This window comes from Takifugu flavidus, chromosome 15, assembly GCF_003711565.1.
Source record: "Takifugu flavidus isolate HTHZ2018 chromosome 15, ASM371156v2, whole genome shotgun sequence".
Lineage (NCBI taxonomy): Eukaryota > Metazoa > Chordata > Actinopteri > Tetraodontiformes > Tetraodontidae > Takifugu > Takifugu flavidus.
Genome location: NC_079534.1, coordinates 14800660 through 14822440, shown reverse-complemented (window position 1 = coordinate 14822440; position 21781 = coordinate 14800660). Strand labels below are relative to the sequence as shown.

General features: G+C 56.2%; 5 protein-coding genes across 10 annotated transcripts; 1 reads left to right on the top strand and 4 right to left on the bottom strand.

Moving 5' to 3' along the window:
- Positions 1–664: 664 nt before the first annotated feature.
- hes6 (hes family bHLH transcription factor 6) lies at positions 665–2539 on the bottom strand. The gene is made up of 4 exons (XM_057057966.1): positions 1661–2539; positions 1482–1568; positions 1323–1404; positions 665–1235 (listed from the first exon to the last, which is right to left on the bottom strand). Exons 1-4 carry the CDS (start codon positions 1814–1816, stop codon positions 847–849), a joined length of 714 nt encoding a protein of 237 aa, XP_056913946.1. The 5' UTR covers positions 1817–2539; the 3' UTR covers positions 665–846.
- Positions 2540–2691: 152 nt separating this feature from the next.
- itm2cb (integral membrane protein 2Cb) lies at positions 2692–6327 on the top strand. Of its 2 annotated transcripts, none has more exons than XM_057057963.1 (6): positions 2692–2927; positions 4093–4230; positions 4314–4502; positions 4580–4690; positions 4772–4922; positions 5476–6327. In XM_057057963.1, the coding sequence occupies exons 1-6, from the start codon at positions 2841–2843 to the stop codon at positions 5565–5567; spliced, it is 768 nt and encodes a 255-aa protein (XP_056913943.1). In that variant the 5' UTR covers positions 2692–2840; the 3' UTR covers positions 5568–6327. The 2 variants fall into 2 exon arrangements, with proteins under 2 accessions (XP_056913943.1, XP_056913942.1); XM_057057962.1 differs by having other exon boundaries at positions 4311–4502.
- Positions 6328–6503: 176 nt separating this feature from the next.
- Positions 6504–8478, bottom strand: LOC130539540 (G-protein coupled receptor 55). Its single transcript, XM_057057961.1, has 3 exons — positions 7565–8478; positions 6816–7392; positions 6504–6749 (listed from the first exon to the last, which is right to left on the bottom strand). Exons 1-2 carry the CDS (start codon positions 8291–8293, stop codon positions 7186–7188), a joined length of 936 nt encoding a protein of 311 aa, XP_056913941.1. The 5' UTR covers positions 8294–8478; the 3' UTR covers positions 6504–6749; positions 6816–7185.
- Positions 8479–9238: 760 nt separating this feature from the next.
- On the bottom strand, positions 9239–11104 carry snorc (secondary ossification center associated regulator of chondrocyte maturation). Of its 5 annotated transcripts, none has more exons than XR_008954169.1 (4): positions 10935–11104; positions 9842–9991; positions 9552–9748; positions 9239–9449 (listed from the first exon to the last, which is right to left on the bottom strand). XR_008954169.1 is itself a non-coding variant. In XM_057057977.1 (3 exons), the coding sequence occupies exons 1-3, from the start codon at positions 11008–11010 to the stop codon at positions 9639–9641; spliced, it is 336 nt and encodes a 111-aa protein (XP_056913957.1). In that variant the 5' UTR covers positions 11011–11104; the 3' UTR covers positions 9534–9638. The 5 variants fall into 5 exon arrangements, 1 of the variants encoding a protein (XP_056913957.1); XR_008954172.1 differs by having other exon boundaries at positions 9566–9748; XR_008954170.1 differs by having other exon boundaries at positions 9572–9748.
- Positions 11105–11474: 370 nt separating this feature from the next.
- On the bottom strand, positions 11475–21525 carry gigyf2 (GRB10 interacting GYF protein 2). The gene is given in 29 exon segments (XM_057057924.1): positions 11475–12205; positions 12314–12452; positions 12658–12851; positions 12933–13081; positions 13156–13595; positions 13889–14011; positions 14131–14367; positions 14447–14611; positions 14750–14890; positions 15211–15311; positions 15377–15534; positions 15614–15742; positions 15819–15910; positions 16420–16586; positions 16669–16825; positions 17100–17269; positions 17353–17556; positions 17559–17597; positions 17679–17814; positions 17902–18113; positions 18177–18353; positions 18431–18466; positions 18546–18586; positions 18651–18756; positions 18898–19006; positions 19154–19249; positions 19360–19510; positions 19641–19697; positions 21423–21525. Coding segments are annotated over 28 exon segments (3975 nt in total). The 5' UTR covers positions 19679–19697; positions 21423–21525; the 3' UTR covers positions 11475–12137.
- Positions 21526–21781: the final 256 nt, after the last annotated feature.

The window sequence follows — 21781 nt, the reverse complement described above, 5'->3', positions numbered from 1 at the left end:
TAATCTACACATTCCCTCCATCAACGAGGTGAAGGTGGTCACTGGAGGTGAAGGTGGTAACTGGAGGTGAAGGTGGTCACTGGAGGTGAAGGTGGTCACTGGAGGTGGTAACTGGAGGTGAAGGTGGTCACTGGAGGTGAAGGTGGTAACTGGAGGTGGTAACTGGAGGTGAAGGTGGTCACTGGAGGTGGTAACTGGAGGTGAAGGTGGTCACTGGAGATGGTAACTGGAGGTGAATATGGTCACTGGAGGTGAAGGTGGTAACTGGAGATGGTAACTGGAGGTGAAGATGGTCACTGGAGGTGAAGGTGGTCACTGGAGGTGAAGGTGGTCACTGGAGATGGTAACTGGAGGTGAAGGTGGTAAGTGAAGGTGGTAAGTGAACAGCGATAGTGTGCAACACGCTCAGTAAAGCCTGCTTTTCAAAGCGCAACATCAGAAGCAGAACGACGAGCAGGCCTATAAAAGGAGCGAGATTACTCATGTCACACCTCACCAGTGCCTACGGAGAGCAAACTGAACGTGGGAACCAGTGCACACGCATGGCCCACAATTGTGCAGAGTAATACAATGTCTTAGAAACAGCCGTGTGTGGGCAGACGTGCACTCTCTGTGTGTGTGAATAGGCTTTTCTGGAAGGAACTTCTACAAAAATAGACGAAAACACCAAAAAAAGATATTTATTACACCTTACTCAGAAGAGCTGACAGCGACTTTCCACTGGCTGATATTTAATATCAGGGTGAAACTTTCTAACATAAGTTACACACAACTATCAGTACATCTTTACCCACGCGCACACAGGTGCACACAGGTGTGAAGCATCGTTCCCAGTGACTGGAGGATCTACCACGGCCTCCAGGTGGGTTTGGAAGGAGCCCCGGAAAAAAAGCTGAGATCTTGACTTTCAGCCTCGTCTAAAGAGGAAAAGTGGTTCTGCTCAGATTCTGTCTCGTCCAGGTCCGAGTAGGGGTGATCGCTGCTGGACGGTGCGGGGGACCCCCGGGCGGCCGACCCCCCCCCACACGGGGGCCGAGTGCTCAGAGCGTCCGGGATCCCCCGCTGACGCTCTTGGTCGTTCAGGGGCATGCTCTCCATCAGGTGGTGCAGCAGCTCCGCGGCGAAGGTCTGGTCGACCCCCGGACAGGTGGACACGAAGGTGTGCACGTCGTGCATGCACTGGATGTAGCCCGCGGTGAAGCGCTCGCAGGCCTCCCGGCTGGAAGCTTCCGCGTCTGCAGGGGACATGGATCAGGAAGGCTGAGGCGTGAGCAGCCACCTGGGGCGCAGCTTCATGGCGTGAAGGTGTGGGTGGAGGTTACCTGGAGTCGGGTCCTGCAGAGTGTTCTCCACGCGCTTGACCGTCATGGCCAGGAGTTCAGCATTCTCCAACTTTGACTGCAACTGAGCACAGCGGCAAAGACTCAGAGGCTCTATTCACCTTTTCTGGATGGAACCAACAGTTGTAAATGTTCTCTCACATCCGGGTCAGCGACGAGGAGCCTGAGTTCTTCCAAGCTCTTGTTGATTCGAGCCCTCCTCTTCTTCTCCACCAGCGGCTTCCTCGCCTGCGCCAGAAACAGCAACAGCAGCGGCGCCCCCCCCTCCCGTTAGATCAACGGAGACTTTTCGGAGTTGCTTTAATTCAGGACCCCCTCACCTTTCGGTCTGATTCGAGCCCATCTCCTCTGTCGGTACCGTCGGCGTTGCTGCGCAGCGGGGCCATGTTGGTCTGCAGGTCCAGAGAGCCGTTAGAGACGGTCGGTGGCGCAGATGGCCCACAGACTCGGCCGCGCAGGGGCTCATATACGCTCATTTACATGTGAATGGGGGGGGGGGGGGTAGTTTGGAGTTAGTGGGATGTCGCAGGGGTGGGGTGGGTTTCTCTGCACCCACCCCTGCAGCGGGACCATCAACCTTCAGACTCATGAATCGGTTTCCGGCCGTCCCGTTGCGTCCCCGGTGGGGGGACTGGTTCTGCTCTGGGTCGCTTTCATGCCTGATTATGAGCGGCCCGCTTCTCTCCTTTGAATTAGGCGGTGCTGCACGAGTGTGTCACGCACATCACACCCGTGAGTCAGGGCTCCTGATCCTGATGAGCCAGCACTCTCAAACCGGACGAGCCGGGTGGCCGATTCCTGTTGTGTTGGAAGCTTTGCGGGCACCAACATCACCGCGTTGTCAAGTTAAACGTCTTCAACTTCAACGTTTTTGTCTTGAATGAGCTGCAAAGGTCTGAAATGCAGACGTGCTTTGTCATGGTTGTTGGTTACTACACAAACCCATAGTAATACAAATCTTACTACTACTACAATAATAACAATGCTGATAATGATAATAATAATAATAACAGCAACAACAGTTTGGCCCAGTCTGGACGAGACTTTGATCCATTCCTACATTTCCGGATGAGGCTGCCGACAACAGGGACGCAGCTTTAAATAAAACACGGAAGACAATGCCTTATTGGGTGTTTGCCTTCACAATAAGAGCACGATGCTGCGGGCTTCAACCGAGCAGCAAACAAATACACTTTTTTACTTTAACCACGTGATAAGGAACTTCAGCGGATGGAACCGAATTTTTAAAAGGTTGAAACAACAGGTCTACCGCCCAGCAGAAAGGACTGGTCCGTACGGGCGCTCTTATTGTGACAGCACAGAGGCGGCGCTTCCTCCGGGCCCACTCAGCGCTCGTTCGTCAGAGCGGACGCGCTTGTGACGTCACCGAGGCCCGGGGGCGACGCTGCTGCTTCGCTATATAAAGTGTCCGGTTCGGTGCAGGAGAGCAGCTCACTGGACCCGCTGAGACAAAGCCGTCCGACACCGAACCAAACAAGCATGGTGAAGATCACCTTCCAGCCGGTGTCGGCGCAGAAGCCCGAGAAAGACGTGGATGGAGAGCAGATCAGGATACCTCAAGCTAGCGTGAGTGTGGCTGCTCTCTTCTTGTCGTTGTGTTGAATCTTCTGATTCTTGTGTCTGTAGGTTCCTGTCGACACAATGAATGCGTGATCATGTGCTTTAATAGAATTTATGACGTGAATCCAACACGGTTTAGCAGTCGCCTTCCTGTATGTTTCAAAATATGCACTCATGCAATACTTCAATAGGTGCAATTATATATTCATGTAAATAAGTCCAAGTTCTTTTGCATTGTATTTGGCACTATTTATCAGGAATAGCAGCCAATCCTATGCTAAAGGCAAAAGCTATAGCATGAATATTGACATTACGTCACCTTGCGAGAGGAGGGACTGCAGGTGACAGTTGTAGCTGGCGCACGGCTCCTGACGCGTGCACGGAGTTCTGTCAGAGTTGATGCCTGTCCTTTTAGCCAGGAGACCACAACTGTCACATCTGCACCAGCCTGTGACGTCACCTGGCGTCATGCAGGCGGCAGTGAGGGAGCGGATGTGCTGGATGTGACTCCTGCCTCTGTGTCCACGGCACATTGGAAACAGGAGCATCACGACCATTAAAACAGCCAGAGCGAGCGAGTCGCCGCAACAGCAGGCGGTGATGGACGCCAGGCTGCTCGCCGCCTTCTCTCGATGTCTGCACGTCTCGCATCACCTCAGGCCCGCAGACGCTGGATGACGCACGTCTTGCTCCTCTCAGCATCCCTCACCGGTTTGCTACGTCACAAAGGGCTGCGAGTGGCGTCACAGGTGGCGCCGGTCGCTCTATAAATACGCCCGCCTCCGCGGGACTCCACGCATCAGGCCCCACTGAGGGCGAACTTCAAATATAGAAAGTGGAATTAGGCCTCTCAGAATAGACCCAGACGCCACGTGCCAGCATCTCCGTCAGAGCCTGGCACAATCTGTCCTCCCTGCTTCCCGTCTCCATGGCAACAGTAGTAGGGAAAGCCAGCGGATCGACTGTGAGACTGTGGGTGGGCAGCTGGTGCGTCTTCTTCCTCGTCCATCCTACGTCTACCAGATCTCCTCCTCTGACTAACCCGTTGGCAGCCTGCTCCTGTCAGAGTTTCCTCTGGACTCGTGTCATCGGGAGCGTTTCCACGTGAACGTCTCCCGGCAGAGGCGTCGTCGTTACGGTAAACTCACAAGCATGTTGCTCCTCCTTCCAGGAACAGCTGGTTCTTCCCGTCAGTCCCAAGAGACAGTTCCCAACCGGCCTGTGCTGCCTGACGCTGGGCCTGGTGGTCCTCACCTCGGTGCTGGTGACGGCCTCCGTCTACATCTACCGCCACTACTCCACAGCTCAGGTCGGTTCAGCTTCAGGTGTGGTCCAGAGTCCAGAGAAGGAGCCGACTCGTGCTAACGCGCAGCTGTTTTGGCCCCGCAGCAGATTCCAGAAGACAGCTTGTTCCACTGCCGGATCGTTTACGAGGATTCCATTTACGCCCCGTTGAGGGGCCGGCAGGAGCTGGAGGAGAACGTCGGCATCTACCTTGACGACAACTACGAGCAGATCAGCGTTCCGGTGCCGCACTTTGGAGGCAGCGACCCTGCCGACATCATCCACGACTTCCAGAGGGTAGGCCCTCCTCCGCCGCCGCACGCTGTGGTAACACCTGCATAACCTGTTCTAACCCCCCATAACGACGGTTCCAGGGTCTCACAGCTTATCACGACATCGCTCTGGACAAATGCTACATCACCGAGCTCAACACCACCACGGTGATGCCACCGAGGAGCCTGTGGGAGCTGCTCGTCAACGTCAAGGTGAGGCAAGGTCACTGCTGGGCGCCGTGGACCCCAGGGCCGACTCCCCTCTCTCATTGTTGGCGCCCCTTTGTCCTGCAGAGAGGGACGTACCTCCCGCAGACGTACATCGTCCAGGAGGAGATGATGGTGACGGGCAGGGTGAGGAACATGAGGCAGCTCGGGCCCTTCATCCACCGGCTGTGCTACGGCAAAGACACCTACCGCCTCCGGCGCCGCAGCCAACGCCGACGTGAGTGCACGCCTCGCCAGCATGACCCGCGAAGTCACGAGCAACTGGCGTTCAGGCCGCCATGTGGCGCCTACGTGGTCGCTCGCAAGACCCGGTGAATCAGAGGGAAATCCGGTGTGACGGCGCCACCGGGCGCCGCGTCAGGCAGGACACAGACGCAGCCAGAACCAAATATGGAAATATTCCCAGCAGCACTTGAGACAGTTTCAGTAGCGTGATGTCCTCCGCCACCAGCTATCACGGCGTGTGTGTGTGAGTGTGTGAGTGTGTGAGTGTGTGTGTGTGTGTGTGTGTGGGGGGGGGGGCAGCTTGGGAACTTCCTGCTACAGATTGTGAGTCACTGAAACATCCACACTGTGGAGGAGGCAGTGATGCAGGCGGGTGAGGTCGGTGTTGCTGCTGCGTTTGATTCGCTGTGGCCATGACGCACCGCCCCCCCCCCCAGGATGAGCTAAATGGGGCGAGATCACAGGCGTCTGTGGGCGGGGCTACCTTGCTATGGCGAGGGCTGGAGCTGCTGTCAGTTAACCACGCGTGTCTGTCTGTGTTGCAGGCATGGAGAGGCGGGAGGCGAGGACGTGCCACAGCATCCGTCACTTCGAGAACACGTTCGTGGTCGAAACTGTGATCTGCGACAGAGTCTGAATCCGCGGCGGAAATCTCAGCCATCCAACAGCGACGCCGATTCCAAACCATACCTCTAATTCTTTAGGCTTTTACCTGCACTTTACCTGCTCGTCTCAGCGTGTCCGTCTGACCAGGGAGTTCTGTTGTTGAGCCTTGTCAGTGTAGAGGTGATCCGCCTGTAGCGTGTCAGGAGACGTGAGCGTGCCCGATACTCATCACCACTTTTAGTTTCCTGTCACTGTGGGCGCTGGTGGGGGGGCCGCGCCACCGTGCGCTCCAGCTGACCTTTGTCTCGCGGGTACTTTTATTTCCGAGGCCGGAAGAGGCCGAACTTACCTCACGTAGTTTCTGACGATACCTGTATGTAACTTCAGCTGTACCGAAGCAATATTCTGTACTTATTTAAAGCATATTGTTACTTGCATAGATTTTTATCTCAAACTGAGCTGTGTTGCGTCTCTTTCCTTTCCTTTGGTCCCCCCCCCCTTCGTTGGATCAAATGGCTTTAGACTGTAAATCGTGCTTTAGAGGGAGGGGCAGGAACCACAGTGTGAGAGCGCCGCTGCCAAAGGCGGCGCCGAGGGAACGCCGAGAAGGCTTTTTACTGTAGACGACATCAAAGGCTCACGACTGCTCGCCATGTTTCCCTCTCTGAAGGGTGGATTCATCCCAGGGGCGGGAGCGAGCGCCGGTGCCCTCTGGATCACTGCGCTCATTGTACAGACACATTTTCATGGAATATCTCGCCGCTTTGAAAAATAAACCAGGATCAACATGTTGTGTGTTGTGGATGTTGTTGTGGGGGGAGGAGCTGGCGACGGGCGCCGTGGAGACGGTCGGGGGCTGACGTCGGGCCGGCCGCCGCTCAGATTCGTCCGAGAAACTTCACTTTTGATCATTTTTATACTGCAAATATGAAGTTTGTCCTTCTAAAACAGACAATAATTCAGCAGCTGCTTTTTAAATGAAGAAACTTTAATACTTCTGCATATAACAGTTAATTTGACAACAGATTAGAGTTTTAATCATAATTGAATTTAAATGTACAAAATACACACGCGTATAAATTTAAAAGCCAGATTGAAAGTGCAGTTTTATCTTCAACGTTTACAGTCGCGCTCGGCGCCGCCCTCGGCATGAGGCCGACCGCCGCCGCGCAGGTTTGAGGCGCGTTGGTGCTCGTGCCGCCACTGAAGAACCCTCAAGATTTATCAAATACAAAAGCCTGACGACCTTCGGCAGACGTAATAAAGGAGCAATAATTACACCACTACGCAGTAAATCTGTCACAGGCGCTACGGATGATGACTGACACCAAAATGTTGAACTGCTCCGTCGCCAGAGCAACAGGAACGTTTCCCTGCAGGATGCTTCCTGTTTCGTGCAGATTAGGAACATAAAGGGACTGGAACCAACGGGCCGCAGGTGAGGGCCCTTCCCTCATTGTTCCATTGACGTCTCTGAGCTTCTCAGCATTCAGGGCACCTGTTTGCGACCTGGTTTCACAGGCTTGTGGGTTTTCGTGTATGCAAACACTTCCTGTTCTCAGACCAAAAGCAGCGCCAGCTGGTTTTTCTCCTCTGAATGTTGAACTTTGGGCCCGGCTGCTGTCACGCCGGCCCGTTTCCCCCCTGTTTCAGACCTCTGAAGTGCTGCAGGTGGTTCTTCTCTGCCTGAAGACCGAGAGCTTTAAGGTGTTTTTGCTGCTTCTCACCTCGTGGGCGATGAAGTAGTAGCACAGAGCGTCCAGGCAGCAGGTGACGTTGGACAGACACATGCTCATCTGGATGAAGAAGCTGATGCTGCGCTGGGCGCCGCAGTCCTGGATCACCCCCTGATGCACCTGGGTCAGAAGATAAAGCATCACTGTCAAAAACCTTCTTCTGCCTTTGCTGCTTTGATGTGTATTTGTTGCCCGCGGCCTTAGGTTGCACCGCGTTCAGGAGTTCAATAAAGCGCCTTTTAAAACGCACAAATGAAACGTCTGAACATGTTTGAGGACTTGAGGAACTCACCAGGAACTGCAGCAGGATGGCCAAGTGACTGGAGGTGAAAGGCAGCAGGAAGGCGCTCAGGCTGCTGTAGATGATCTTCACGCAGGCTCGGCTCTGCGGGCTGTGCTGGCCCGACTGCTGAAGGGTCCAGATGATCTGGGCCGAGCAGTAAACCAGCACCAGCGCTGGCGCCAGGAAGCCAAACACCAGCAGGCAGCTGATGACCAGAGGGCTCCAGCCCTTGTCTGAAAACCTGTGGAAGCAGTGGAAGTCCGCCTCCCCGAGCTCCCTGAAGTGATAGCTGGTGGGGAAGATCGCCGCCAGCACCACGACCCAGACCCCCACGCACGCCGCCAGGGCCGCCCGTGGCGAGCGCAGCTGCTTGGCTTTGAAAGGGTGGCAGATGGCCAGCCAGCGGTCCACGGAGATGCTCAGGATGGTGTAGATGCTCCCGTAAATCCCCACAAAATACAAACTTTCCAGGACTGAGCAGAGAGGCTGGAGGTGGGCCGGCCAGGGGTTGCTGGTGGCGTGCATCTTGAAGGGAAGGAGGAAGAGGAGGAGGAGGTCCATCAGAGCCAGGCTGCTCATGTAAATGGTGGACTCTGTCCATTTCCGTAGAAGAAGGCAGAAGACCACCAGCGCCATGGCGTTCAGGATAAAACCGCACACGAAAATGGGCACGTAGACCGCCAGCTCCAGGTACACCATCAGATGGTCGACCGCTTCAAAGGAGCAGTTGCTCGCCATGACGGACGGTTGAGCCAAAGTTCTCCACTCAGGAGTTCCTGTCCGTGAGTGACGCTCCTACACAGAAACCTCTGAGGGCCCCAACTTGAATCCTTCAGCTCTGCAGCATCTCCAAACTCATCAAAATCAGGATAAAAAGGGCTCAGCGACACCCCGCCGTGCGTGCGTCCGTCCGTCCGTCTATCTGTCTGTCTATCTGTCTGTCTGTCTGTCTGTCTGTGCGTGTGTGCCAGACGCACTTCTGTTTTCTCTACCATGGTTGCACCACCACTTCCTGAGACGCTGAGCCAACGTCTGTGGGTCGACGCTCCAACGGGCGCTGCAGAAAGTGAAAGCACGTCTCAAAAGTCAGCACGAGATCCATCTTCTGGGAGCCTGAATGTCCCTCAGCTTTGGCAGGTCCTCCTCCTGCTGCCCCACATGGAGGAGAAAAGGACGGAGCTGCACTTCCTGAAGAGGAATTTACACAACTGAAAATGCAGACGCAGCTCATGTGATTCTCCTGATGTCACGTCAGATGGCTTTGATGTTTGGGCATCTGTTGGCGGGTCAGGTGATTCTTTCATTCCATGCGTCACTGTAACAAGCCTGCTGAACAGAGTGTGTGTGTGTGTGTGTGTGTGTGTGTATGTGTGTGTGTGTGTGTGGTTATTTCTGATTATTTTAAGGCTTCCGGGTTTCAGTGAACCAGAGAACAGGTAATCACCACTGATTGAAAGGTCACAGAGATCAAAGAAAAAGAGAAAAAAGACCATTTTTCATTTTACAAAAGAAGGCGGAAGAACCTGTTAAAGGATCACTTTTATTTTCTCTTTATTGTGTTCAAATTAAGGGAGTACTGGTGATTCTGTTGTGTGAAAAGATCCCAGAAACTAAAATCCATTTATTTCCATTAAAATGACCCATAAAATAAACTACACAACCTTTCACACTTGGTAACTCTACTTCCAATTTTTTAAAATTGGATAACCCACAAATTTCAGCAAACACGACTAACAGAAAAAGCACCAACATGCAGAAATAAAAGCAAATGAAGGCACAAAGAGCCTCTTCAAACTCTGCCAACTGGGACAAAAACAAATATATGAAGGAAACTGAAAACAGGAACGTTCGGAGCGACCAGAGGGGCGTTCAAGAGCGCAAATCAGGGCCCTGCCTGGGCGCGCGTGCACACACGCGCACGCACGCACGCACACACGCGCACGCACGCGCGCACACAGACACACACGCGCACGCACACACGCGCGCACACAGACACAGACTTACACACACACAGACACACACACACACACACACACACACACACACACACACACACACACACACACACACAGAAGTTTTGACTTTAGGAAGCGGTGAACTTTCTGAGTGTGATGATGATGAGGGCCAGGAGGACAGATGCTCCCAGGAAGACGGCGATAACGATGGCTGTGATGGCTCCAGGTCCCAGCACACCTACACACACACACACACACACACACACACACACGGGGGGGGGGGGTTAGTAAAGCAAACACTCATCTAGGTGAGTTCTGATGTTTGCTGAACCTTCATCGCTGGCCGGGACGTGTGTGCTGTCTGTGTAGTCGAAGGTGAAGGGCTGCCCCGTCATGTCCTGGAAGGGGTCCTTGGTGATGACGTCCCCGGGAGGTTCTCCAGAGATGGTGTCCTGGGTGTCCCTGGATATTGTCACCGTCTCTGTAGGCGAAGGAAGCAGCCACTGAAACGTGTGTCAGCTTCAGCCCTCAGCCCTCGTCCCCTGTCCTCCGTCCCCCGTCCTCCGTCCCCCGTCCTCTGTCCCCCGTCCCCTGACAGGGAAGCCTTGAGGTGTCCTCTCAGGAACCTGAACCTAAACTGATGGGGTCTGCATCCCCCCCCCCAGGCCTGGATCTCCTGGCCCCGGTAGATCCAGGCCTGGGGCCAGGACGGCCATCAATGAGGCCTTCAGCCGGCTTCACAAAAGGCAGCCTGTGCGGCCGAGGAGGGCGGAGGTCTGGCCAGACCCAGATCAGGCCGCGGCGAGTCAGCGGGGGACAAACAAAGTTGTTTATGAACCGGCGCCTTCTGGGCCGATGATGTAACGAGAAGCTGAAACACAGAACAAGCAGGTTTTCCACCTGTGTGTTTCCAGCAGCAGCTATTGCCCAACAGGATTCGGACTCGTCTCAACTTTTATTTCAAATGTTTTTCTTTGATCCAACATCTCGGACCTCTCGAGGCTCAACGCTCCTCTAGTGACCACCAGCACCACGACCCATTCAGCCTCCTCACGTCTGAGGACGCGCAGGCATCAAACACACCTCTGCGCACCTTCCTCGCGTGTTAACCCCCCCACGAGACGAGGACGAACGAGGACGAACGAGGACGAACGAGGACGAACGAGGCACGCGGCCGGAGGGACCACGCAGAACCGGGCCGGCTGCCGAGGCGGCACCACGCCTGGGCTGTGGCGCTGATGAGGGAGTCGCTGTCACAGACGTGTCCGGCGGCGCCTCCGGCCTGGTTCTGCTCAACCACACCAGCATCTGTTGACTCGTCCCGTTGCCACGACGCCGACGGCGTCCGAAGAGAGCAGACAGAGGTGAAAGAACGGCGGCGGCGCCGCAGGAGCGCGGCGGACGGCGGCGGCCGCGTGACTCACCTGTGCGCAGCAGGGCCACCGACAGCCCCACCAGCACCAGCAGGAAGCATCTGCTGAGTTTGTCGCTGTCAACCATGACGACCGAGACGGGGCGAAGACGCTCCGGGACCCTGCGACCACGTTCAAAAGTGGGAGAGAAGCAGGAGAGCAGCAGGCGAGGGGGAGACGTGTGTGGGGGGGGGGGCAGAGGTGTCTCACAGAGTGGACATTGTGAGCGGAGCACAAGTGGACACACCCACAGTGGCCTCAGCTCAGGGCGAGAGGGGCAAACATTCCATCGCTGCCGACCCAGGAGACGTGCCGTTGGTCTGGGGGGGCAGGGGGCAGGACCCCCCCCCCCCCCACACACACACACACACACCTGCCCTCAGACGGCTCGGACACATTTAGAAGTCTGCTTTTGGTTCAAATTTGAACATTTTCCCCTTTTAGGGAAGTCTGAACATTCCAGAAGATTCCAGGTCAGCTGGGATCGTCGTAGTATTCCCAATATTCCGGACTATTTTCTGTCGGGCGGAGCAGAGTCAGACGACTTCCACGTGTTTAGACACCAGTGTGAACAGGCCACACTTTGATTTATTATCTCATACTGCAATAAAAAAGTATGACAGCAGATCATCTTCATATATTATAATACAGATGCAGAACCGGAGGTTTCCTTTAAACAGCCTAGTATTTTACAAGAAATAGATAACTACTCCAAACGTCTGAACATGTCCTTAAAACAGGACATAAGTGGGCATGAATCCAACTTGGCTGACCTCATCCTTGAACACCCAGCAGGGGGGAGGGGGCAGTGATGTGGGGGGGTCCTTTTCAATAAATAGAACAAAAATGGATGTAATGTCTCGAACCCTTCAGTACCCAACAAACCCCACAGAACATCCACACGTAAAAGAAAATTCCATACAATCAAAGCCATATTTTGACATCTGTGGTTTGAGGGGACAGCAGCCTCTTCGGGGGGGGGGGGTGCCCCTGGGGGGGGGGGCTCCCCCCGTGGTCCTGTCCTGATTCAGACGCTTCTCTTGATTGTTTCCGTCAGATTAGAGGGGCAGAAGCAGAAGGGAAGCGCACCCCCGCTTCAGAGGTTCCAGGTCATGATGAGGGACACGTCCCTAGTTATGGGGGAGGTCAAGGGGCCCGTGGAGGGTCAGGTAACGCAGCTGCTGTTCAAATGAGTCAGTGTTGGACTGTGGTCCCTTAAAAATCCTCCACAGTCTCAATCTCTCCCATATTTAATCTCTCGGACGAGGCGTTCACAGAAAAACCTGAGAAATCAGAGAAGAGCCAAAATCAGGTGTGAGATACAGAACAAAGGCGGCTGCAGGTGAGGGGGGAGGAGCCTGTGACGGCAGGAGGCTGGGCTTGGCTCTCACCTAGAAGGCTGGGGTCAGCGCGCACCATCTTCTGCTTCTTCTTCTTCTTGCCCGAAGTGACCGTCTCAAAGCGCTGCTGCACACCTGTGTGGTTCCCCTGGTACACAGGCGATGAGCCTGTCCCACCCCAGACAGAATCCTGCCGGCAGAAGAGGGACGATGGTGAACAGCTCAGAGACACGTCACAACTGCAGGGGCCCCGAGGGCCTGAGCCTGGAGCTGGGCCCGAGCCTGGAGCTGGGCCGGAGCCTGGAGCTGGGCCGGAGCTGGAGCTGGGCCTGAGCCTGGAGCTGGGCGGAGCCTGGAGCTGGGCCCGGCCCGGCCCGGTGGGTTCGGACGCTCACCTGCTGCTGCCTCAGAGGCTGGGGCGGGGGGGCCGGCGCCGGCTTGTGTTGGTTAGTGTTCTGTTTGGCACGACGGTCGATGAACTGCTTGGCAAAGTCCTTGGCCTCAGGAGTGTCCCCCAGATAGGCCCTGACGTAGTCGTGGACCTCGTACGGGGAGTCCACTTCTTTCAGGAAGGATGCAAACGTTGGAACTGGCGGAGCAGCGGGGGAGGGGGGGTGAGTGTGGTGTCCAGAAACCCCCCAGCAACACCCCATAATAAGGTCAGGCTTACCGTCCAGGTTGTTGGCCGTGTTGAGGGTGTGCAGCGTTTGCTCACACCACTGCATGAAGGTGTCCTGCTGGCTCTTGGACACCCCCTGGAACAACCTCAGCAGCTTCTCCTCTTCTTCTGCCTTCTTGTTGGCCCGCCCACTCAGAGCGCTGGGACAGGTGAGACACAAGCACCTGAGCACCACTTCTACTCCTGCTGGAGCGTGTGAGAGGCTGGGAAGTACCTGAGGCCGGCGTTGCCTTTGCTGTTCTTCTGCGTGCTGCCTTTCCTGGGCTGGGGGGGCGGCTGGACCGCCTCCTTGACCGCGTCGTCCCAGAAGCCAATGTTAGCGTTGTGGGGGTCGCCCCAGACGCTGCTGGAGTCCGAGGCCCAGTTGGTGGAGAGGCTGGTGCTGATGGAGCCCCACACCGAGGTGCTGAGGGGGGTCTGGACCGGCCGGGCGCCTACACTTCTGGGCGGAGTCACCGCGGCGTGCTGGGGCTGCGGCTCCTTCCTCTGCTTCATCTGCTGAGCTTCCTCCCGCTGAATCTCCACCAGCGACTTGGTGACGGCGGGTTGTTTGGCCACGCCCCCCCAGCCAGAGGGCTTGGCCTGAGGCTGCTGGGCCTGTTGCAGTGCCTGCTGCTGCTGCAGCTTCAGCAGCTCCAGCTGCTGGCGCCGGCTCTGTGGGGACGGGACACGCTTCAGCTGGGCTGCACGGTGGGGGAGGACACCCCACATGCAGAGTACCGAGCACACCCTCAGCCCTGTCTCACCCCCCCGCACTGAGGGTTGTGTTGGGTCTCAGAACCGGGCAACATTAAGGCCACATTTAGTGGTGTAGGAGATCCACCTCAGTGTGACACGGGGGGCGACAGCTCGTTTTAGGGAGCCCTGATTAGGCGTCGGGCTTGAGATGAGCTATTTCTGCGGTTCTGAGAGGTTCTGAGGCGGTTCTGTGGGCACTGCTTCCTTACCTCCTCCCTGGCTTGCCGTTCCCTCTCTTCCTCCAGTTTCTGGATCTCAGCCAGCGAGAGCGTGTTCTGGTTCTGATTGACGGTGCTGACTGACTGCTGGCCCCATTTGGAGGAGGATGGAAGCTGTAAGAAGGTGCTGCTGTTAGTGGGCCGGCCGTGAGCGGGCCGGCCGTGAGCGGGCCGGCCGTGAGCGGGCCGGCCGTGAGCGGGCCGGCCGTGGTGGCTGAGGTGAGTGGTCCTACCTTCATCTGAGCCAGCTGCTGCTGCTGCTGCTGCTGCTGCTGGAGCCTCCTCAGGGCCTCCTGGTGCTGCAGCCGCTGCCTCTGCAGCTCCTGCAGCCTGTGGGCCTCCTGCTCTCTCCTCTTCTGCTCCTCCTCCTGCTGCTGCTGCTGAGCCGCCGCCGCCTCCTCTTCTGCTCGCTTCTCCTCCTCTCGCCTGCGTAACACCTCCAGCTCCTCCTGCTTCCTGCGCTCTTCCTCCTGAGGAGGGACGCAGCGCTGGCGTGAACGTGGGCCCAGGAGGCCAAAAGAAGGCAGAACTTGAGACGAGCTCGAGCACCTGTTTGCGCAGGAATTCTTCTCGTTTTTTCCTCTCTTTCTCCTCCTCTTCCTTCCGCCTCTCCTCTAACCTCCGCAGGGCCTCCTCTTGTGCCAGTCGCTCCTCCTCCTCCCTCTTCCTGCGCTGGGCCTCTTCGTGCTCGCGCTGCCGCCGTAACGCTTCCTCCTGAGATTTACAAGAAGCGGATGTTGATGCAAAATCAGACCGAGCAGATTTGACGAAAGGAAGCAATAATGAAGAAACTGCCGAGCGGAAGGAGCACGACTGTGACCGCCGTCACATCGGCCTCACCACATTTCTCACCTGCTTCTGCCGCGCCACTTCCTCCTCTTCTAATCGCTTCCGTTCCTCCTCCTGCCGAGCTCTGAGGGCCTCCTCCAGCCTTTTCCGCTCCTCTTCCTCCCGTTTCGCTCTCATGTCTGCTTCTCGCCTCTCCAGCTCCAACTGTCGGAGCAGTTATTACACTTTAAAGGAATTTCCTCACCTGGTTAAATTACTACATTTAACTTTGGACGGTTTTCCAGCACTGGAATCTTTATTGAACGAAAAACTGTTTTTATTTAACCAGGAACACGTTAAACTGTAACGAGGATGCAGATTTATGTGCTGCCTGTGCCAGCAGGGTCCAGTTACTGGTTCAACAGCATCGGTATAAATATGACGGCTTAAAACCGGGTCACGACCGACCGCGGTAACCGACCATTTCGACCTTGTGTCGGCCACTATTGCGCAACAGTGAAACCAAAGGAGAGTGTGCCATGTACCTTGGCCGTCTTTGCCTTCTCATACTGCTGCATCTGCTCGATGGTTGGCGCCTGGGCCACGGAGTCTATGGGCAGGTCCCAGACGCTGCCGCCATCCCAGGCTGCTGACCACAACAGAGGATGTTGCAACACCACTGCAGCGTTTGATTTACAGCCAAAAACTCACGTAAAAGACTTCCAGGGTGGAACTCACTACATGGAGCCGCTTGCTGGAGGCTTGGTGTGCAGGACGCCTGAGATGAAGAGTTCTGCATTTCCCACACAGAACCAGAATCGGGCACAGAGAGGGAGCGGGTAACAGGAGGTAGGAGGCTGTCAGAGGCTCTGAAGAAAGCATGAAAACATTGTCACACATCTGTAGAGGCCATTCTGAAGAGGCGTGGTTGGGCGGGAGGTGGCCGACCTTAGCTTCAGAGCCTGGTACTGCTGCAGAATCAGGCTGATCTGCTGCTGGTGCTGCTGCTGCTGCTGGAGAGGAGCCGAGCTGAGCGCTGCCGCTTTCTGCTGGGCCAGAGCCTGCGCATACTGCTGCCTACAGGGTCACAACGGAGGATTACAGGACAGGAAGGAGCCACCCGGGTGAGGACGGGATCCTTTATCAGGGGTACCTGAGGAGGTATTGGTATTGGAGCTGCTGCAGTTGGTACAGGTTGAGAGCAGTAAGTTGCTGCCTCTTCAGTCGCTCTTGGTCACCGTCCCCCTTTCACCAACCAAAAGACAAGGAGTTACCACTCAAGACCCCGTCCGCTGCGTACGAGGCACCAATGTCACTGGGACGATCAGAATATCTCAGCAGTAACATCAAAGAAGCCATCGCCTAGCAACATAAAAAGACCTTTGACATATGCAGCAGCAACAAATGTCTGAGAAGACGCAATACCACTGTTATCCACAGGGTGGCAGCAAAGGTTTAAGGCTACTTTAAGGTTATCCTTCATCTCTCATGTTTGTGGTCTCACTCATTTATAAAACTACATCATTCAATCAAAAGGCCCGAAACAGCTCCTCCGGATCAATCTTCAAAGGGAGCTCAGTCACATGATTAGAAACCAGCCGGAGAAAGATTCAAAGCCATGAGTGAAGTGAGGACGAAGCTTTTGAGACGATACTGGAGGCAGGAGGAAAGAGTGGACTTTGCTGCCCTCCTCAGGCCAGCTCTGCCAGCTACACCTGATGCAATAAACTGGGCTGTTTGTCAGGAACACACACCTGCAGTGGGGGCGGTGCAGGGCCCGGAGCGAACGGAACTCGCCCCCAGATCTTCATAATCTCTCCAAGCGGCTGAAAAACTTCATCACATCCTCTTTTGACCAGCAGAGACACTGTGAAGTAACCCGCCTGGAACCACTCGGTCATCTCCTGGTTACTGAAGGGACCTGCAGGAGCCCCAGAGTGGGGGAGAGGTTGAGTGGGATGAACGCCTGCGTGGGTCCCATAGAACCCTGGAACGAGCCTCACCCTGGATCTCCCCTTGTGGGTCTTTGTAAAACCACTTGAGCGCAGCCTCGTGGGTCAGCGGGAGCCCGGCAGGCTTGGGCTTCTCCGCAGTCTTCGCGGTGACTCTGTCATCGTCCACCCCCCCGTCCTGCAGGTACGCCACCATCTTCTCCGCCTCCTGGGTAACAGTTTGAAAAACAGATTATCCATAATCCCCTTAAAGCCAAACGACCTCAAAGCTATTTAACGTGCTTGATAAACACCTGCATCAATCCCCTAAAGTGGTTTTATTCCCACAACAGCTAATTATGTGCAGGAGTAACTTTATATTTAACTAAGTATTTAGCTCCCGGGCTGATGGAAACATAAATAGGGGAACGTTCTAACAGTTCTAGTCTCCACAGGTGTCGGTCTGGAGCTCTGGAGAAGGAGCTAAAGCCACAGCAACGTACCTGCTCTAAATGTTTCAGCCCCTCGTCCTCGTCGGGGTCCTGCGCTGCCGGGCCGGGCCTGCTGATAGGGGCCCGCACGCCTGCTGAGAAGGACAAGGGCTTGGGGAGGGCAGCAGGGATCTCCCCAGGCTTTGGGGGCTGAAGTTGGCCTGAAGGTGGCGCCGCTGAAGCTGCACCGTAACAGAACAGCAGACGTGAGGAGGCATCAAAGACATCAAAGAGTGGAAGGTCCCACCTGAACCACAGGTCCCACCTGCAGCATGAGGCGTAGGAACGTGGGCCATGGGGAGGGACTCCAGGAGGGCGCTGGCCATGGGGGCGTGCAGGGGAGCGCTGCAGGGCTCTGGGGGCACCTCCAGGGGGCACCGTTGCTCAGCAGGCCTCTCCGACTCTTCTGGTCTCAAACCCTGGCTCTGGGACAGGGGCTGAGCTGGACCCTGGGACTCCGAGACGGGGGGGGGACGACGGGCGAGGCTGCGTCTGACACTCCTGGCCCCTCTGAGACAAAGAGGAAGACTTGAGTGTCCATGAACGTGAGACACGGCGCCCAGATGATGGGGTGGACCCGAGCGGCCAGACCTTTGTGGACAGCTTCTCTCTGGGCTTCAGCTTCTTTGGTCTCCGGGCGCTCCTCGTCCTCCAGGCCCTCCTCACACTCCTCTAACGGCCTGAACTCCAGCTCCGCCTCCTCAAGAATGGGCTCCTTGGGGGCCTTCTGAGTGGACACCAGCCACAACTCAACACGTGCTCAGAGACACAAACGTGCACACCCTCTCGCGCTTCAGTGGTGGGGGGGGCTCACCTTGAGGGAGAGAAAAGCCCCCGAGGAGTCGAAGGTGCCCGCCTCCTCCTCGGCGTCCTCCAGGCACCACTCCGGCAGGCTGTCCCGCTCGTCCTCCAGGCTGCCGCTGCCCGACCGCGGCCTCCTGTAGCCGCGCTCGTCTTCTCGGGCATCGAAGGGGAAGCGGCGGCGCTGATCCGGGACCTCCCTCCACCCGGCCGACCGCGGCCCATCTGGAACATTCCATACGTTAACGGCTGCCGTGGGGATTTACCGGCGTGCTGCCTCGGCTTCACCTGGGCTGGGAGGACACCAGCGCTCGCCGTCCCGACGGGACCCTGCCAAGCGCCACCCCCCCTCGTCGTCCTCGCCGTTCTGATCATCGCGGGTAGAGCGCCAGTTCTCGCTCCCCGTGCGCGCAAAGTCGTGCTTCCTCGGCAGGACCGCCCCTCCGTCCTCGTAGGTGCTGCGGACTGCAAAGAGGACGTGTGAGCGGCGGCGGGGGCGGGGCCGGGGCCGGGGCCAGTAAGCGTGCGGCAGCCGATCTTACCGTGGTTCATCTGGAAATGTCCCGGCGCCGCCTCGGCTGCACACAGGGCAGAAGCTGATAAGTCAACGTGCACGTCGTGCACCGATCATGCCAACAACTACAACCTGACACCCACCTGGGTCCTTCCGCCCGGGCTTCTCGAACCTTCTGTCGCCCCTGAGGGAAAACACACGTGAGGTCAAAGCGTAACTGCACGGTGCACGTGCACGTGGCGGTCAACCTTTCTTCCCAGCTCTGGGAACGGTGCATCTCTCTGCCTCCACGACCAAAACCCTCCACATCATCAAAGCTTCTTTGGTAAAACCCGCCGTCTCCTCGCCCCCGGCCTGGAGGCAACAAAGGGGGACACAGGGGTCAGTGGCCCGACAACCAGGTTCTGGGCCAAATGGGCCAAAACAAGGACTAAATTGTTCACTCTTATTCAGGCCAACTGAACCAAAATGAAGGTCCCCCGTCCCGGCTCTTACCGCGACCTCTTGAGGTACTTCGGCCTCTGGACGCCCCCACTATCGGCCCGCTCCCTCGCCCCGTCAGCCGGAGCACCGCCGCACTGTTTACAGACATGGAGAAGTTTCTCTGCAGATAAAAGGGGACAAAGAACGTCAACTGTGCTGGTTCCGTCAGTCCCATCTGAGCCTGAGCCCCCCCAGGACCAGGGCGTCCCCCCAGGACCAGGGCGTCCCCCCAGGACCAGGGCGCCCCCCCAGGACCAGGGCGTCCCACCTGTTCCTCCTCTGTGAAAGACACGAGCGCCAGAGGCGGCAGCGGCTCCTCTTGCAGGATGGGCAGGAACTCCTTGTCCTGCAGGTCTGTGGGGATCTGAGGAGACAACGTGGATCTTGTGGTTGTGTTACAAGGCTTTGATGTTTCTCATGAGGGAGATAAAAGCGCCGCAGCGTCGTTATCGGGAACGCTGCTGCCTCACAAACCTTGTTATCCTTTACATAAAGTGCTAACATTTCTTCTCTTCCGTAGCGATAGTCTGCAAGTTTATACTTTGGCAACACGGGTGAAAGAGGTGGGGAGGCAACGGCACAGCCGCTCCCGCCGCCGCCGCCGCCGCCGGACAGGGCACGGAGCCTGCGGAGAGACAATGGGCTGTAAAAGCAGCAGTACGTGGGGGGGGGGGCACTAAAGGTCGGTCAGGGAGCGGCATGCCTCCACACGCAGCCTAAAGGTCACACAAAACCACAACTGGCGGCTTATTTACCATTCTGGTCCAAAATTGAGTGTCTGGGTTTCGGCCATTTTTTTTTGTGTTGATTTTCTACAAATGAAGAGAGAGAAAACACTCGTTAACATGTTACAGCGTGAACACAAATGACCCGAGCACAGGCGCGCACGCCCCCACCTCGGGACTCAGGCGTGCACGCCCCCACCTCGGGACTCAGGCGTGCACGCCCCCACCTCGGGACTCAGGCGCACGCCCCCACCTCGGGACTCAGGTGAGCAGCGCTCCCAGGGTTCTGATGCTAACAGCTAACCAGCCCCCCCCACCGGGCACCTCTGGCCAGGACCACGCTGCTCTGCCAGCACACCCGGGTGTCGCACACGCACGTACAGACGCACGTTTCACCACAATGAGACGCTCCCGAGTCTCCGACCAAAACTGAACAACTGGGAATTCCCAAAACATTCCGCAGCAGTTTCCCAACGGTTGAGGCCAAGCTTCTATTCTGTTTAACCAAATTCCCTCCCAACTTTGCTCCTCTCACCAAGCCGAGACGTCAGCGTGTTTGGTCACTTGCGGGTCTTTCTCCCCCCCCAGGATCCATCCCATCCCCCTGGCAGACAACAGTGTTCAATTACCATCTATTTTGGGAGGCGGCTGTCTGTGTCAGACACCTGTAATTAACCCGTGTGAGGGGGCTGCACCTTAGCTAACCACTGCCTCCAACAGCCCTTCAGCAGGAGAAGCGTTTTGCTGGGGGGAGCGCGGCGGTGCAGCGAGGCCATATGGGAGCAGGGGGACCACGTGGTGCGGGCACAGGTGACCATCAGCAGCCCTCGGTCACACAGCTGACAGCTTTCACCAAACTAACCTTTGGGGTGCAAACTCGTTAGAAAGACAACCCGGGGAACCCCTGACAGAGGGCTCTTGGGGTGGGGTGGGGGGCAGTTGAAGTTGGCCAAAGATGACAGACCAGACTTTTAACACTCGGTAATCGGTTAGTTGGCCTGATGAGAACGTGGAGCCAGTCAACCTAAACTACCAAAGCCCATAATAATGACAACAGCGCATCTAGTTGGGCAACATTAAGCACGCTTCTCATCGGAGGGAGAATCTTAACGACACGTTATCCTGGAGCGGTTGGGAGCAAATCCAAATGGGTTAATGCTACGTCAGTTATCGTAGCAAGCTAGCCCGACTGATTAGGTGGACAATCTACATAAACGACTGTCATTAAACGCTCATTTCCCACATAAACCATGATGCTTCCTAGTGTTTAGAAGATGATTCCGAGAGGAAACAGCAGCTCCAAAAGTTAACCTGTTAAAAGACAGCATAGGTGTCTATTCGCCAACCTGGTGGTACGACAGCTAATGGCGATCATGCTAGCTGGTCTGGTAGCTGGCTAGCAGTGTTTCTACGTCGCGAATGTAATGAGTACGTGGCGACATGTGTAATAACGTTATTTTACAGCCCGATGGTAGCTGGTAAGTACGATGTATTACTCATCTAACACGGGTCTCTCACAACAATCGCTAACACCTTCAGCCAGGAAGCTAACAGGTAGGCTAACTAGCAACACGCGGCCTCCGAGCAGCCAGGAGCCACAACAACATTTCCTTGTCAAACGACCCCGCACTTCACGCGTCCGGGACGCGCACGGAGCGGCACCGGAGCTCGGTGCTCCGAGGCCAAGTCGACATGGTGGTTTACTAACAGTCACAGGCACCCCACTTCTCCGGGAAAAGGCTTTCTGACAAGCCAGGTCACCCAAACGCACAACTTTATCCCTGCTAGTGTACTGAACTTTTGCTGTCTTACCTCAGCTTGTTCTGACAGCACAAGATTTGTATGCGAGTTATGTGGCTTTCTCTCAGCTCTCTCTCTCTCCTACACTGTCTCTCTCTCAGCTCTCTCTCTCTCCTACACTGTCTCTCTCTCTCCGCTCTCTCTCTCTCCTACACTGTCTCTCTCTCTCGCTCTCTCTCTCCGTCTTCCACAAGATGGCCGAGTGAGAGTCACGTGACCGCGGCGAGACCCCGGATGCGACACAAAGTCGCCCTTTTCGGCGACGTGTTGAAGCTGCTTTAGGTCGCCCGCACGACCACGACGCAGTTTTTTAAACGTCGTTCATGGTTGCGTGGACCGTTCTCATGCATCCGAAAATAAAATACAATAAT

What these genes read in the sequence shown, in the direction of transcription:
- hes6 (XM_057057966.1), bottom strand. Translation starts at nt 1,816, where the DNA reads ATGAGCGTATATGAGCCCCTGCGCGGCCGAGTCTGTGGGCCATCTGCG. An exon ending in GGCTCGAATCAGACCGAAAG is followed by an intron (nt 1,569 to 1,660) that starts GTGAGGGGGTCC and finishes TTTCTGGCGCAG; the next exon opens with GCGAGGAAGCCGCTGGTGGA. An exon ending in TCCTCGTCGCTGACCCGGAT is followed by an intron (nt 1,405 to 1,481) that starts GTGAGAGAACAT and finishes CGCTGTGCTCAG; the next exon opens with TTGCAGTCAAAGTTGGAGAA.
- itm2cb (XM_057057962.1), top strand. Translation starts at nt 2,841, where the DNA reads ATGGTGAAGATCACCTTCCAGCCGGTGTCGGCGCAGAAGCCCGAGAAA. An exon ending in TCATCCACGACTTCCAGAGG is followed by an intron (nt 4,503 to 4,579) that starts GTAGGCCCTCCT and finishes CGACGGTTCCAG; the next exon opens with GGTCTCACAGCTTATCACGA. An exon ending in GCGCCGCAGCCAACGCCGAC is followed by an intron (nt 4,923 to 5,475) that starts GTGAGTGCACGC and finishes TCTGTGTTGCAG; the next exon opens with GCATGGAGAGGCGGGAGGCG.
- LOC130539540 (XM_057057961.1), bottom strand. Translation starts at nt 8,293, where the DNA reads ATGGCGAGCAACTGCTCCTTTGAAGCGGTCGACCATCTGATGGTGTAC. An exon ending in CCATCCTGCTGCAGTTCCTG is followed by an intron (nt 7,393 to 7,564) that starts GTGAGTTCCTCA and finishes CTTCTGACCCAG; the next exon opens with GTGCATCAGGGGGTGATCCA.
- snorc (XM_057057977.1), bottom strand. Translation starts at nt 11,010, where the DNA reads ATGGTTGACAGCGACAAACTCAGCAGATGCTTCCTGCTGGTGCTGGTG. An exon ending in GGTGGCCCTGCTGCGCACAG is followed by an intron (nt 9,992 to 10,934) that starts GTGAGTCACGCG and finishes CTTCGCCTACAG; the next exon opens with AGACGGTGACAATATCCAGG. An exon ending in CGTCCCGGCCAGCGATGAAG is followed by an intron (nt 9,749 to 9,841) that starts GTTCAGCAAACA and finishes GTGTGTGTGTAG; the next exon opens with GTGTGCTGGGACCTGGAGCC.